Source organism: Ochotona princeps, chromosome 29 (genome assembly GCF_030435755.1).
Source record: "Ochotona princeps isolate mOchPri1 chromosome 29, mOchPri1.hap1, whole genome shotgun sequence".
Classification (NCBI taxonomy): Eukaryota; Metazoa; Chordata; class Mammalia; order Lagomorpha; family Ochotonidae; genus Ochotona; species Ochotona princeps.
The window spans coordinates 18,152,439-18,168,816 of NC_080860.1; the positions used below are offsets into that span (position 1 = coordinate 18,152,439).

General features: G+C 56.1%; 1 protein-coding gene across 1 annotated transcript; it reads right to left on the bottom strand.

Annotated features, from left to right (window-relative positions):
• Positions 1-834: 834 nt before the first annotated feature.
• Positions 835-15,990, bottom strand: GGT5 (gamma-glutamyltransferase 5). The gene is made up of 12 exons (XM_036496377.2): positions 15,511-15,990; positions 9,608-9,738; positions 9,296-9,391; positions 8,720-8,915; positions 8,202-8,359; positions 7,682-7,828; positions 5,750-5,886; positions 5,203-5,393; positions 4,740-4,846; positions 4,409-4,527; positions 4,128-4,238; positions 835-1,025 (listed from the first exon to the last, which is right to left on the bottom strand). The coding sequence occupies exons 1-12, from the start codon at positions 15,681-15,683 to the stop codon at positions 879-881; spliced, it is 1,713 nt and encodes a 570-aa protein (XP_036352270.2). The 5' UTR covers positions 15,684-15,990; the 3' UTR covers positions 835-878.
• Positions 15,991-16,378: the final 388 nt, after the last annotated feature.

Sequence of the window (16,378 nt, forward strand, 5' to 3'; positions counted from 1 at the left end):
AGGGGACTCGAAGCAGCTCCTCTTACCCCAGTCAAGAGGACAGTGCCAGCTCTCAGGCCCTCAGCCTGTCCTGAGGGGTCACCCACCCCCGGGGGGCACTAAGGGACTGTCTGAGAGTCGATATCCACCTTCCCCCAGCTATGGCGTTGGGCACAGCAGTGCCATCCGCTGAAAAGACTGGCTCACTCAACTGCCCAGTGCCAAGGCAGCACTTAGGGAAGTAAATTAGTCTTCAGAAGATATGATAGGGACCCAGCATGACAGCGTTGTGGTTAAAGTCCTTGCCTTAAACACGCCAGGATCCCATACAGGCGCCGGTTCTAATCCCGGCTGCTCCACTTCCCATCCAGCTCCCTGCTTGTGCCTTGCACCTGCGTTGGATACCCGGAGGGGTGGTGGAAAGAATCCAGTAGACAGGCCACACCCCTGCCTTCTCTGCTCCTAGACAGAGGAGGAGTTTGAGCTGACTGCCAGCCTGGAGTGATCTGGCTGAAGCCCCGATGTCCCCAAGCCTTGGTTTGCTGTGTATCCTGCAGTGTGTTGGTACGCACACCAATGGGTCCTATCCAATCCCCTCCTCCCTTCCCATCACTCGCTGCCATCTGTCAGTCACTGCAGACTGGAGTCCAGCCTCCTCTTTAATCAGGGACTGCAAAATATACAGCTAGAGAGAGTGGCCAAGAGGTAAGGGGGCCAGGGCAGGGCCATAGGGGAGGGAGGGGCTGGGCAGGAGCCCCCCCCAGTGCACACCCCATCCCAAGGCTCTCCATCTGCCTGCCAGGCTGGTTCTGGTCTCCCAGTTTGCATGCAGTCCATGGCCATGTTCAGGATGGAGTCAGATCCCAGCTCCAGACCAGGCAGTGCAGAAGGGCGTCTCCTCAGTAGCCTGCAGCCTCCCCACCCTTCCTGGAGTCCGACACGGCGTACACGCAGGTCCCCTCCTGTGCCACAGCCTGGACCACGTTCAGGAAAAAGGGCCTCTGGCTCTGGCTGTGGCCACGCTCCCGCAGCCCCTTCTGCACCTCCTGTAAGTGAGCGGGAGGCAAGGAGGGGTTCAGAGGAAGGGGCTCTGGATTGTGAAAGTTTCTAGAAGGCTAAGCTCCAGGGCCCTCCCAACTTGCGGAAGGAATGTGGACGCGGGTTGGAATCAAAATGGAGTGACTTGTGTCAAGCAGAGCTGGTCTGAAGGTCATGGGTGCGGGTGGAGGCTAATATGGCTGTCACCTTCTGCCAGAAGGCTATCGCGGACCAACGTGGAGAGGAGGGGAGTGAGGCTTGTCCTCTTACTATCCAGCTCCCTGTTCACGCACCTGCAAAGCACTATGAAACGGCCCAAGTGCTTGTGACCCTGTACCTGCATGGGAGACCCGAATAAAGTTCCAGGCTCCTGGCTTTGGCCTGGCTGAGCCCTACCCCCTGTGCCCATCTGGGAATTGAACGAGCAGATGAAAAATATGTCTGTCTGTCTCTCCCTCTGACTCAGCCTTCCAACTAAAATAAGTGAATTTCAACAAAGAATGAAAGAGAACAGGGCCCGGCGGCGTGGCCTAGCGGCTAAAGTCCTCGCCTTGAATGTGCCGGGATCCCATATGGGCACCGGTTCTAATCCCGGCAGCCCCACTTCCCATCCAGCTCCCTGCTTGTGGCCTGGGAAAGCAGTCGAGGACGGCCCAAAGCTTTGGGATCCTGCACCTGCGTGTGGGAGACCCGGGAAAGCTTCTGGCTCCTGGCTTCGGATTGGCTCAGCTCCAGCCATTGCGGCCACTTGGGGAGTGAATCATTGGACAGAAGATCTTCCTCTCTGTCTCTCCTCTCTGTATATCTGCCTTTCCAATAAAAAATAAATAAATCTTGAAAAAAGAAAAAGAAAGAAAGAGAAAGAGAACAGCACGCCGTGTCCTGTCTTACACTGACATCACCCTCATTATCACTCAGATTGGCCAAAGCTTCTTATTCCAAAACAGCTGTTGCAATCAGCCTCATTCACACCTGCAGCGACTTCCCTCCACCTCACCCTCTCTGGAATGTTCAATGGAGTCAGACCCTCCAGAGAAAATTCAGGCTGAAAACCTCCGGATCCCCACTCCATGTCAGGGGGCGCCAAGCTCCTGAACTCAGTCGGTGGGGGAGGAGGTGTCCCAAAAAGCAGGTCCTTGGCTCCGCAGTGCTGGCTTCTAAGAGGCTCCATCCTGGAAGGCAGGGAGCCACGTTTCTCTGGCTAGGTACCATGTTGGCACAAAAGCTTCTAGAAGCATCTCAGCCACAGTGCTGAGAACTAAGGGCTCCTGTCCTAAGTCATTGTAGGTGATAACACACAGCCTGCCAGTTGAGGTGGCTGGAGCTGTGACTTCTTGGGACCGAGGTATGTGTGGAGGGTGTGGAGTGGCCCTGGGAGCGTATGTAGCCACACTCATCACAGACCCACCCTCCCTGCAGCTGAGAGGTGGAGAGAGGGGGGATCCTTTCTTGGAGACCTCAGGTCTCCCCCTCAGGACGGAGGGCTTTCCGCATAGAAAATTCTAGAATGTGCATCATTGACCAGAGTTCCAGATTGCGAGTTATGGGCTCACTGCTTTGCCCTAGGGTCTTGTGGGCCATCTGGGAAGACAAAAGCTCTCCCCTTTATCACTGTCACTCTGCAGCTGGAATGCACAAATAAATAGCTAAATTAAAAAAAAAAACCACCGGGCCCGGCGGCGTGGTCTAGCGGCTAAAGTCCTCGCCTTGAAAGCCCCGGGATCCCATATGGGCGCCGGTTCTAGTCCCGGCAGCTCCACTTCCCATCCAGCTCCCTGCTTGTGGCCTGGGAAAGCAGTTGAGGACGGCCCAGTGCTTTGGGACACTGCACCCGCGTGGGAGACCCGGAAGAGGTTCCAGGTTCCCGGCATCGGATCGGCGCGCATCGGCCCGTTGCGGCTCACTTGGGGAGTGAATCATCGGACGGAAGATCTTCCTCTCTGTCTCTCCTCCTCTGTGTATATCTGGCTGTAATAAAATGAATAAATCTTTAAAAAAAAAAAAACAAACAAACAAAAAAAAAAACCACCTTTTTAAAAACTGCATTTGAATGCACCACACCCACAGCCTCGCCTTCTTCCAATGAACTCCCGAGCACTCCCATGAGGAGTGCCTGCTGCATCCTAAGTGATTAAATATTTCATGTATTGAAAGCAAAAACCAGGATGGCTGTGTGGGCGTTGGCTAACAATGATGACGTGGCACACTTCCAAGCAGGGCCAGGGTGGGCCTCGAGCCTTGCAGAACGCTTGCCTTTCCTATGAGGGTCTCTGAGATCACAGCCCAACTCCCCTCCTCACCCCAGGAGGCAGGGGGGACAGCTCCAGGACCACGTGGGAGACCTGGGTCAAGTTCACTGCTCTTAGCATTTGCTAGTCAACCAACAGATAAATAACTCTCTCTCACTCTAACATTTTTTTAAAGAATATACATACATACATATATATAATGTGCATATATATTTTTACAGCACAGTTTCCATCAGTTGCATATTTCTTTGACACCATGGTAAAAGTGAGCTTGGGGGCCATCTTTTTTGAAGATTTATTTTGTAAGTCGGAGTTCCAAAGGAGAGAAAGTGAGAGCTTCCATCTCCTCCAAATGACCACCATGGCCATAACTTGGGCCAGTTGGCAGCCAGAAGCCAGGAGCTTGCTCCAGGTCTTCAACATGGGTGGCAGGAGTCCAGGCACTCAGGCCACTGACTGCTTTGTGAGTGCATGAGCAGGGGGGCTGGGTCAGAAATGGAGCAGCAGGGTCTCGAACTAGTGCCTATATGGGATGCTGGCAGCTCTGTCACCCTCAGCGCTCTAGCCTAGGGGTCCAGCTAGTTGCCCTGACCACAGGCATAAAGTCTGCAGCCTAGAAAAGCTGCCAGCCTTCTAAATGGATCCTAAGCCAAGATGCCAAGGCCCCAAGTTTGGCATCCACCAAGCTCACCCCTGCTGTCTGGGGTGCAGTGAGCCCCTTGGCACCCCACAGATGGAACAGGCCTGGCCTCACGGGGAATCGGAGTTTTTTCAGGGGCTTTGAAGCAGCCCCGCGGCCTTGGGCAGGGGGCTACCTCCCGCTCCGGCCCCCGCCCAGGGGCACGCAGACCACGGCCTCACCTGGCTGAAGCTGGGCTCGAACTCCACACGGCCCTGGCTGCCCACATGCAGGATTGGAGCTGCGATGGCCTCTGACAAGTCCAAGCCCAGCCACAGCTTATTCATGACGGCCTGGTGGGGAAGGATAGGAGAGGCAGGGAAGGGAAGGAGGCAGGGAAGGGCATAGCGCTTCACCCCCATGCCAGCCAGAGCCACTGGAGCAGGGCAGGCAGGCACAAGGTCCCACCCTCACCCCACCCCGCCTGCCTCTGCTGTCACCAACCCCTCCCTCCCCGACTCACCTGGACCACGGCAGAGATGATGAGCTCTCCCCCAGCCCCGCCAATTACCAGCTTGGATCCTCGGGCTGCGCTGATCAAGATGGAAGGGACCATGGATGATGGGGGACGCTCACCTGGAACTGGAGCCAGAGGATAGGTGGTGTCAGGCACGGCTCCGCACCCTCCAGGACCATCCCCATCCGTGGCTGGGCAGGCAGGTGACCCACACAAGGCACAGCTCCGCAGTCCACGCCCAACCCTGGCTCCCTCCTCTCAGTTCCCTGTCCCCTAACCCTGCCTCATCCCCGGGGTCCCCAGGGGACCTTGGGTTGAGGGGGAGCGCTGTTCTTACCAGGAGCTGGGGTGATGCTGGAGCCTGGCGGACGTCTCCAGCATAAATCTAGGAGCTCGTTGTTGAGAAGAATCCCCGTCCGTGGGGAGTACACCATAGCCCCAAAGCTGCAGTGGGCGGGGGGGGGGGGAGGGAAGCCGTGTACGGGGCAGCACCTGTGCTGAGGGTGGGGGGAGGGGCACTGCCTCCACTAACCCTAACTCTAACCTTGGGTCCCCTACTCAAGAGGAGGTCCCCCCCTAGAGACCTGCCTGTACCCCGCTATGCATACCTTTCTGGAGAGGGCAGCCCCCTCCCTCTGCCCCCGGCATGCTCCACCCCAGATGGGGGAGGTGGTATCCCCAGGCAAAGGAAAAAGGAAGGTGCTGTCCCCAGGGGCAAGCAGGGGTGGAAGCCACTGGGAAGCGGAGCAGGCAAGGAAGGGGTGGTAGGAGACCCCACCCCCCTGTGCCCACGCACGCACGGCGTGTTGATGGTGCTGGTGGCTGACACCGCACTGCCGTCCTCCCCAAGCACCGACACGTGGGAAGTGCCCATCCGGTGGTCCCAGGTCCTCTCCAGGCTGTAGTGGCTGAGCCTGTGGTCGCCACTGCCATCGATCTGCTGGCGAGTGTGCCTGGCCAGCTCCTCCCCGAGCAGGGGAAGGGAGACGTTCTGGGAGAGGGCAGGATAGGCAGAAGGTGTAGGGTTCAGTAAGGGACCCTGTGTGTGACCTACAGGGCAGAGGGCGGGATGGTCTCAGCCCACCACTCCCTCCACCCCGCACCACCACCCTGGGGGAACCTGCCTTGTCTGTTTTTCACCTGGTGGTCACAGGGGAACCACCCTCCAGTCCTGCCCACCCTTCAAGTGCCTGGAGGGAAGGTATCAATTACCCCTACACTTGCTCCACATCTGGACCCCACCCCGGAGTCACCGTCAGATACAGAACCAAACCCCCGTTCTGCCAATCCCAACTCCAGGATGAGTACCGAGCTTGGGGAGAGCCTCTCCCACCCCAGCAAGCTCACCTGCATGTCCCAGTGGCTGCGGGGGTCCCACAGCCGCCACTTCTGGCCCCAGGCAAACTTGAATGTCTCCACAAGGTGGTGGTACATGTCCACGCTTCCTTCAGGGCTGGCCACCGAGTCCGCTGAGAAGTTGAACCCTGGGTGGGAAGGGGGGCGTGTGGACAGGGCATACATGGGGGGCAGGTGGTGTCATGGAGTAAATGTTGGGGAAAGCTCCTAGGAGATACACCTGTGTCCTAACCCCCAGATGGAAGCTTCCCATGTAAGCAGCACAACCAAGGATTTTGACAGGGACTAGTGATTCCAGACTTTGAAGTAGGGCCTAAAAGTGACCACGGTATTTATATGCTTGAAGGGCAGAGTGAAGGCTGTTGTGGTGGCTTAGTGCCTGAATCTGCTGCTACCTGCTGCACCAGCATCCCACGTGGGCACTGGTTCATGTCTCGGCTGTTCCACTTCCCATTCAGCTTCCTGCTAATGCACCTGGAAAAGCAGCAGAAGATGGCCCAAGTGCTTGGGCCCCTGCCGTCCACATGGGAGACCCGGATGGAGCACCAGGGAGTTGCAGCCATTTGGGGTGAATGAACCAGTGAAGTGATTGGAAAATCGTTCTTTCTCTGTTTCTCCCGCTCTGCTCTGTAACTCTCACTTTTGGATGAATACGTAAGACTCCAAAAACTGTTTATTTCAACAAAATAAATTGCATGTTATTCTGAGTGTTAAAATCTTATGCCTCCACGCCATTGGATATAAATGTCTGTCCACAATATCCACGCTACACCCATCATCCACCTGCTAGTTACTTAGTAGCTATTTATGTTACACAATCCAGGGGTCAGTGAGTTCTTCAAGTGAGCCTTACTCTGGGTGAACCTTTGGCCTAGTAACTCAGATGTGACTGGCTCCTGACTCCAGCTTCCTGCTTAGGAGATCTGGGGAGGCAGCAACGGATGACTCAAAGGAGTTGGGTGTCTGCCATCCAGATGGGAGACCTGGATTGAGTGCCCAGCTCCCGATCTTGGCCTTGGCTTTTGCCTTAGACATTGAGAGCATCCGAACAGTCAACCAGTGGATGAGAGCGTGTGTGTGTGTGTGTTTGCGCTTCTCCAATAAACCAATAACTAGCAGCTCTGACTGAACTGAACAATGAAGACATTCTGAACAACGGAACAAGAGAAGCCCTTAAGTGCTACTTTTACTTTGTATTTTAAGATTTATTTTACTAATTTAAAAAGCAGAGTAGAGAGAGAGAGAGAAACCTTCCATGCGCTGGTTCATCTCCAAATGGCCACAATGACCAGAGCTGGGCCAGTCTGAAGCTGGGAGCCAGGAATTTCATTTACGTCTCCCACATGCAAGCAGGGACCCAAGCACTGGGTCTGTTCTCTGCTGCTTTCCCAGGCAAGTTAGCTGGCAGCCAGATCGAAAGCTGAGCAGCTGGGACTTGAACTGGCACCCGTATGGGAGGCCAATATTGCAGACAGTGGCGTGACTTGCCTTGCCACAGTGCCAGCCCCTCCCCTAGACCCTTATAGGGGAATAAGACCCTGAGAACACCTAGATATTGGGTTTCAAGCCGGTAGAAGTGTGACAGAGTGAGTTCCTGTGGTTTCAAGCCACCAAGTTTGTGACAGTTGTGACAATAGCCCAGTGACATGAACACAGCCAGCTGTGGACAGTCCCAGGCTGCCTGGGCACCGGGCTATGCCATGGGCCATGATGGAGAGCTCACTAGCTGTAGTCTGAGGCCAGGTCACTTGCTGGGAGGAGGGCGTGAGTGTGGGTGTGGTCAGCGGCCAGCTCTGAGACCCATGGGCCCTGCCTTCCCAGGCACGTGTTTGTTAACCCAATCTGTGGAAGAAAGGGGGCTGGGCCTTGGCTGGTCTTGGCGCTCCCAGAATCCCTGGACTCCATCCCAGGCAAGGTCCTCACCTCTGAGCACGTTGAGGATGAAGCTCAAGATGGCGCCCCCTGCCGGCGGCGGTGGTGAGTACAACGTGTAGTCCCCCAGCGACATCTCCAGGGCGTCCAGTACCTCTGGATGGAAGTCACCCAAGTCCTTCATAGTCAGCCGGCCTCCTGGGGGTGAGATGGGGCCGGGAGAGGGTGACCCAGGTCACATGGTGGGGGAATCCCTGCATCACCCTGGCCACTCAAGCATGTGGACTGGGCTGCAGTCACTGGTGTTTAAGCTCAGCACCCCCATTAGCCAGATACAAACAATGTGGCTGAACAAGTCCTCAGGAGCCCGCTGCCGCCATGGTAATGGCTCCCTTGGCTGGCTCCCACTCCCACTGGGGAAATTTGACTCTGAGATCCTGGATTCCAGGGTCCCTAGGCTAGCAGTGGGCAACCAGCATCAGCAAGGATCTACCTCTCAACTCCCAGGATTCTCCATTGGCACAGAGTGTGGGAGGGAAAGGGCACTGGGATCCCCGCCAGCCCTAGCTACCTTCCTTGGCAACGTCCTCCACCAACATCCGGCCCAGCCTGCCCTTGTAGAAAGCCTCAGCACCCTCGGCAGCCACCGTCTCCAGGGTGGCAGCCAGCGCCGGCCAGGGGAATGGGCCCTGTGGCTGCAGAGGCTCCGTCCCATTGAAGAAGAGCTGCCTGATGAAAGCAGGGTGTGGGAGACAGCCTCAGGCTGGGAGCAAGGTCCTGGAAGGCAGGTTTGGGGGTGCACAGGGCATGCCAGGAGCATCCCTGCCCGATCTGGGGGTGGGAGGACAGGGTCTCCAGGGGCAGGACAGATCTGCCTCCCTACAGCCCTACTAGGGTGGGCCAAGGAGCAGGAGGAGGGCATGACAGGAATCTTCTTGGTGAGACGGAACAGGTGCACAGCCCTCATGCATGTCCTTGGAAGTCCCATCTTATAGGTGATGGGCTCTCCCCTCACCACCTGAACCCCCACAATGCTGAGCCGGGGACGATGGGTAGGGCAGGGGGAGCGTGGGCAGAATCGGTGCTCACCGCAAGGAGGATGTGGTCAGTGAGGGCCTCAGGAAACTGCTGTTTAGGAACTGGCTGAGGATGGAGGGCAGGTGGAAGTCGCCCCTCAGCAGCTCGATGGTAGGCTGGAATAGCTGTGCCCAGGGCAGGCGGCCGTGGCGGCGGTGGGCCTCAGCATAGCCACGGAGCTCCCCTGGGACCCCTATCCACTGGGACCCTGCACACACACACACACACGCGCACCTGCCCTCAGCCCTCATGGCTGGCTGCTCAGCCACACTCAGCATCACCCCTTCCCCATAAGCCATGGTGGCTACAGAAACCTCCCAAAGACACCGCCTCCACCATGGCCACCCATGTCCCACCTTGCAAACTCCATGGCTTCCATGCAAAGTCCAGAGTTCCATATCATCTCCAGTTCACCTCCACCCACTGCTGTCTCCTGTTCCCCACTCCTAGGGCCCCACCCCACAGGTCAGGGGCCCCACACCTATTCTCCATCCATATCTCTCCATCCCACGCCAGACTGTCCACCTGCGGGTTGCTGCTCAGTCCCAGCTCTGGCAGGGTGCAACCAGGACCCCTCCCAGGACTCACCTTTGCCCAGCGGCATGGCCCGATCACATTGGGTCAGCAGGTCAGGGTCACTGTTGGCCGGCACAGACTCGCGGGCATTGATAATCTCCACTTTCCCTGGAATCGGGGCAGATGAGCGGGTCAGTGGGCACCACCCCTCCCGCCCAGATTGGCTTCAGTTTCCCTCCTGTCTTAACACTCAGGACAGGATCCAACAGCAAGGCACTGAAGGGCAGGATGGGGGACCGAGAAGAACCAGGAAGGGGTACGGGATGGGCACCCCGGTGGTGCGGTCAGTGCACAAACCCATCCCCCACCCAGCGTGGGTCTAACCTGTTGTTGCGTTGTAGATGGTGAAGATGACCCCTCCACCCAGGCCCATGCTCTGGGGGTTGATGACGCCAGTACAGACCAGAGCGGCGATGGTGGCGTCCACAGGTGAGCCTTGCTGTTCTAGGATGGCTCTAGGGGACAGGACAAGGCCCTGACTCACAGACCTGGTGGCTCCCCTCCACCCTACCCCCCGTCCCACCCTCCATCACTCCCTTCCTCCCTGCTTGGCTTATACTCACTGAGGGGGGGAAGAGGTGACAGCTTGGCGACCCATCTGTTGTCACCAGATTGGGGCAGGCTGCCATCCAGCTCAGTCACTCTCAGGGTCAAAGCACACTACAGTTCGCCAAGGTCCATGCCATTTACCCTGTCCTTAATCAGGCATGTGGACATAGCAAGTTTGCTGACTGCCTTGGTTCCCTAGAGGTTCCCCTGCAGTGTAGGAGCCCAAGCTGGGACCGCCCCCCCCAACCTTCCCCGGAGAACACAGCTGACCCCAGCCTTCCCAAGTGACCAGGGGCACAAGGCAGGGAACCACATCCCACAAGGGAGTGGACCTGAATTCTCTGTTGCCTACCCCACGGGACCTTGGATCCCAGGGCCCACCTTAGGCACAGATGCCCATGACCCAGTCCGTCAGTTCTGCCTGAACCCAAACCCAATTTATTATTATCAGAAAGGCTCCTGAGCTCCATGCCCCTCCCTGTGCCCCAGGACACACGTGACCTTGGCTGGGCATGAAACAGACAAAACTGCTAAACAGCCAAGTGACAAACTGGCACAGCAGGGATCTATTCAAGTCCTATTACAGACAAAGGCCTCACCCCACACAACTCTTCCTGCCCTCTGTGGCTCGGCGGCACTCAGTTCAGGCCATCACCCATCCTACTCCCGCCCTCCACCCATGTGTCCCTCGTGTGCCTCCCTCATGTCCCCAGGTTAGAGGTCCCCACGCTTGGTCCTACGCTTCTGTATACCCCCTAATCTGATCACAGCCCCGCTCCTCCCCCTCCCCCATCAACTGCAGCTGCTCAAGAGGGTTCTTTCAGCACTGCACGGTAGCTTAGCAAACTAAGCCTCCCCCCGCAGTACCAGCATCCCTTACAGGTGCCGGTCCCAATCCCAGCAACTCTACTTCTGATCCAGCTCCCTGCTTATGGCCTGGGACAGCAGACCATGGCTCAGGTCTTTGGACCCCTGCACTCTCATAGGAGAACCAGAAGCAGCTCCTGGCTTTTGACTGGCAATTTGAGGGAGTGAATCAGCAGGTGGAGGCTCTCTCTGTCTCTCCCCCTCTCTCTGTCTCTCCCTCTCTCTCTGTCTCTCCCTCTCTCTCTCTGTAACTCTGACTTTCAAATAAATAAATGTTTGAGTGGGGCAGGTGAGGGGAAGCTTAGTTTTGGTATAAACAATTGAAATTTGTGTATCTTTCTTTACTTTTTTTTAAAGATTTTTTTTTTTTTTTTTATTGGAAAGGCAAATATACAGAGAGGAGAAGGACAGAGAGGAAGAACTTTCGTCCGATGGTTCACTCCCCAAGTGGCCACAATGGCTGGAGCTGAGCCAAACCGAAGCCAGGAGCCAGAAGTTTTTTCCAGGTCTCCCACGCAGGTGCAGGATCCCAAAGCTTTGGGCCGTCCTCGACTGCTTTCCCAGGCCACAAGCAGGGAGCTGGATGGGAAGTGGGGCTGCTGGGATTAGAACCGGCGCCCATATGGGATCCTGGGGCGTTCAAGGCGAGGACTTTAACTGCTACAGTATCATGCTGGGCCCTGTGCATCATTTTTTAATAGCAAATTTTCTTTAAAGATTTATTTATTTTTGTTGGAAAATCAGGTCAGATTTACGGAGAGAAGGAGAGACAGAGAGAAAGATCTTCCATCACTGATTCATTCCCCACATGGCTGCTACAAATGGAGCTGAGCTGTTCCAAAGCCAGGAGCTAGGAGTCTCTTCCAGGTCTCCCACACGTGTGCAGAGCCCCAAGGTTTTGGCCCACTAGCAGGAAGTTGGAGCAGAAGTGGTGCAGGTGGAACCCAAACCAGTGTCTTAACCCACTGAACCACAGTGAATGGTCGCCCACATCCTACTGGAAGCTCACGCTAAGCAAAGAGGTCATTTGGCAAAACAGGAAGCCAAAGACGTGGGAGGGGTGGCCCACTCAAACATAACAGCCACCAGCTGTTTGGGGGGGCTCCCTGGGGTTCCTGGGGGATGATTTCAGATTCCTGGAAGCCTTCCTCATTTCCCACTACCCACCCTCCACTCCCCAGAATCTGAAAAGTCACCTCCCCTTTCCAGCCAGGCGGCCTTGGAGCCACACCCAGACCCCAGCACCAAGGCAAGGGGCTCTGGGGTGGCAAAGAGGCCCCACAGACGGAAAACAACTCCATTCCAAGCCACAAAGGTGCCGAATTTCTTCTTTGAATTATTTATGTACGTTCACTTTGTGCAAAAGGCAGAAGGGACGCAAGTAAAAGATCGACCATTCACCAAATTCACTTCCCTCCCCGCCCCCCACACAAAAATGCATGCAGTAGGGAGGAGCTGAGTCAGGCTAAAGCCGGGAACCCAGAACTTTCTATCCGGGTCTCCCACATGGGTGGCAGGAACAGAAGCACTTGGGCCGCCCCCTGCTGCTTTCCCAGATCCAGGAGCAAGGGAGCCGGCTACAATACAGAGCCGCCAGGACTTCAACTGGCAGCTATACGAGATACTGGGGCCACAGGCGATGGCTTTGCCTTCTGAAGCCATGGTGCCAGCCCAGCTACACTTTGTGTCTTAATTGCATTTTTCTTGAATATTCTGAAACAGCCTCCTCTATTTACCCAGAAATAATAGCACAGGTCATGAGGACAAAAAATGGCGTTAGTGATCCAAGGCCTCCACAAAGCCCTAATCAGTGTTGGAATTTGATAAGCACATTGATGTTGTAATCTTTGAAAAAACCCACTGCTATCACTTTTTTTTAAGATTTATTTATTTTTATTGAAAAATCAGATATACAGAAAGGAGGAAAGACAGAGAGGAAGATCTTCTGTTCCCCAAGTGGCCTCAATGGCTGGAGCTGAGCCAATCTGAAGCTAGGAGCCAGGAGCCTCTTCTAGGTCTCTGCAAAATGGGTGCAGGGTCCCAAGGCTTTGGGCTGTCCTCGACTGCTTTCCCAGATGGGAAATAGGGCTGCCAGGATTAGAACCGACACCCATATGAGATCCCAGCGTGTGCAAGGCGAGGACTTTAGCTACTAGCCTACCATGCCAGACCCTGAAATCTCTCTTAAGAGAGCTGTAAGCCCGGCGTTATGGCCTAGTGGCTAAAGTCCTTGTCTGATCCCAGACTAGCTCAGCTCCAGCCATGTGGTCATTTGAGGAGTGAACCAGCAGATGGAAGATTTTTCTGTCTGTCTCTCCTTCTTTCTGTAAATCGGATCTGCCTTTCCAACAAAAATAACTGACTTTTTATTTATTAAAAGTGCTGGTTTCCTCTCGGAATGGCTGCAATGACCAGGGCTAGCCAAGCCCAAAGCCACAAACCAAAATCTCCATCCAGGTTTCTCCATGTGGATGCAGGATTTTAAGCAGTTGAGTCTGACTCCACTTTTCCCAGGGGTATTAGCAGGGAGCTGGATGGGAAGTGGAGCGGCTGGGACTCGAATGTGTAGTCAAATAGGATGTCAACACCTTGGGCAGTAGCTTTACCCACAGTGCCCAACATTGACCTCGAGAGGGGGATTTTCAAATGTTTTTTAAGATTTATTTATTTTTATTGGAAAGTCAGATTTACAAAGACAGAAAGATCTTCCATTCACTGGTTCACTCTCCAAATTGCCGCAACAGCTGGAGCTGAGCTGATCCAAAACCAGAATCCTGGAGCTTCTTCCAGGTCTCCCATGTGGGTGCAGGGTCCCAAGGCTTTGGGCCGTCCTCGACTGCTTTCCCAGGACACAGGCAGAGCGCTGGAAGGGAAGTGGAGCAGTGGGGCACAAACCAGTTTCCACATGGGATCCCAGCACTTACAACAGGACGATTAGCCAATTGAGTCATGATGCTTGGCCCTGCTTTTTTTTTTTTTTTTTTTTTTTTTTTTTTTACTGAGAAATCAAATAGGGAAGAAATACAGGGTCACGGGCCCAGGTTTCTTAAAACAAAAACAGAAAACACAGAAGGAGGGGGCAGGAAAGATAGGGAGCAAGCTCAGGGCAGAGAGCCCAAGCATGCTGACGGTCATTCCCCCAGCAGCACAGACTCAGGGACACACAGCAAGCCACTGAGACATCCGGGGCAGCTGGCCCCTCACCCCCACTCTTGGAGCCCTATGTATATTGGTGGTCTGGAGTGGCCCCACATCCCACCCCCAGCCTCACTTACATCTTTGCCACACCTCACTCCTCCAAGGGAGAGCAGGGCCAGGGTACTAGGGCAGCAGGTGAGTCCTGAGCTGCTGCCCTCCAAGGCAGGGGACAATAGGCCCTTCTGAAGGAGTCCCGGTGGACCATGGCAGGAGGGGGTAGGGGATGCGGTAGCAGGGCAAGATGGCTAGGTGTCTGGAGAGAAGAAACGAGGAATGAAAACAGCAGGAGAAAGATGATGATGGGCAGGTGTGGCGGCCCAAGACGTGATGCTACTGCTGTCGCTACTGCTGCTGCTAGAGCCATTCCAGACCTGGTTCCTCCGCCCCAACCAGCTCCCTGCTAATGCAGCTAATAGCTCAAGTGCTTGGGGCCGCTCACACAGGAGACCCAGTGGAGTTCCCAGCCCCACCCCAACCAGCTCCCTGCTAATGCAGCTAATAGCTCAAGTGCTTGGGGCCGCTCACACAGGAGACTCAGTGGAGTTCCCAGCCCTGGCTATTGGTGTAAGCATCTGGGAGGCGGGCAAGTGAATGAGTGGATGACAAATCTTTTGCCCTGCTTTTCAAATAAATAAATCACATCTTGGAGAGGCAGCTGGAAGGGGAAGCGTCTGAATGAATGAACAACCAGAAAGAGAAAGTGATGGTCCACCAATGGGGCACGGGAGTGGCATTTTCCCGTCTGGCCAAGCCACACAACAGCCTAATGTCAGGACTGTCCCCTCCGGGGTTTACAAAAGCACTTAGGATCCTCAGGATGACTGATATTCTGGGAAGCCAAGTGGGGTTGGCAGGAAGGAGCTGAGGGCTGCGGTGGGAGGCAAGAGGCTGGGAGGGGCTTCCTGCCCCGACCCTGGTTTGCAGTGGGCAGCGGCAAGGCCTCCCTCCCACGCGGGCTGGGCTTCCTGGAAAATCAGCCAAGGAATACACACTAGCTACAGACCTTCTCCACCTGATCACCCCTCCTGGCCACACATCAGTCCACTCTGCTTGTTGGACCCTGACCCTGAAGTGCAAAGCAGGTGGCAGTGGCAGCTTTTCTAGGTCTGAGAGGTGACGATGCGTTGGTGGTGCCAGGCTGAAGGGGACACAGCCCAGTGTAGCCTGGTACAGCCAGCAGGCCAGCCAGCACTCATGTATGGAACCCCTGAGTCCTGTTGGCCATGCTCCCCCTGGAGAACAGCTCAGCTTTGGAGAAATGGCACAGCTAGCATGAACAGCTGGCACCAGTCAAGCTCCCATGCCAGTCTGGGTCAGATAAGCAACCCTCTGGAAATGGGAGGTGGGGGGGTGTCTCCATTGCCCACCCAGCATGCAAGCAGAGCCCTGGAGCCAGGAACGCACAGACATCACTTCTGCCAACACTGCTGTTACTTCGCCAGGCACACCTGTGCTGTGCTAAGGCCCTGGAGCCACGTCGTGGCACCCCTACCTCTGCCTGTGCCCCCCTGCGCCCCAACGCCCTCAATGCAGACACCCTCACTATGGGTCACAGACTCTGCATGGAGCACCTGCCGCTGAGGGCCACCCGCCTCCACCTACCTCTCACTCACCGTCCAATGCCCGAGCAGACCTTGGAGTCAGCGGCCACAGCAGCACGGAAGAAGGCGTTAGGGCCACAGGGGGTGTGGCGGCGAGAAAGGACCACGGCCAGCACGACGATGGCCAGCGTCAGGGCCAGTCCCAGCAGGACCAGGCTGAGGGTGGCCCTGCGGCCACAGGCCATGGCTCTGTGGCCCAAGGGGAAGAGGAGAAGACAGGTGGGCCAGTGGACAGATGGAGATGAGTGGGGTGGGATAGGTGATCGCACAGATACACAAAGACAGGCAGCGGATGGACTGGCACGCAGGGCAGCAAGACAAGGAAGGACAAGAGGGACTCACAGGTGGGTGCCAGCAGACAGGTTACAGACAAGCAGCGGGCAGCCAGGCCGGGAGAGAGAGAGAGGGGGACTGTGGGCAGGCGGGCGGCCGGCACAGCCCTTCTGCTTGGGTGCTGGCTGTGCAGCGGAGCTGGCCCCACGCCTGGACTTCCAGTTTGCAGTCCCTGCTCTTGCCCTGGCAGGAAGCCAGACAACTGACTGGGGAGTTTTTTTCTTGCAGACAACAGCAGCCTGTTGCACGCAGTTAACCCCCTCCCTGCCTGGCTGTCCCACGGCCAGTCAGCTGGTACCGGGGCTCCCTTCCCCTCCACATAACCCATTCCATCACATCAGACTTGGCATTTGCTGTATGCCTCCCCAATCCTGAGGAGGGGGGCAGATGCTGGGCACCCAGGAACCCTCGCTCCACTCACGGCAAGGGAGGGGTGACTGTTCTCCCCAGCTGTTCTATTCCAAAGGAGCTGGATAAGGGGCTGGGCTAAGGCTGAACGCCCCACCCATGCTGCCCACCCCCCATCTCCCACCCTCTCCATGTGGCC

Coding starts and splice junctions, on each gene's coding strand:
- GGT5 (XM_036496377.2), bottom strand. CDS start 15,683: ATGGCCTGTGGCCGCAGGGCCACCCTCAGCCTGGTCCTGCTGGGACTG. Junction 5,887..7,681: donor CATCCTCAACGTGCTCAGAG/GTGAGGACCTTG, acceptor CTTCCCACCCAG/GGTTCAACTTCTCAGCGGAC. Junction 4,239..4,408: donor TCATCTCTGCCGTGGTCCAG/GTGAGTCGGGGA, acceptor CTTCCCCACCAG/GCCGTCATGAATAAGCTGTG.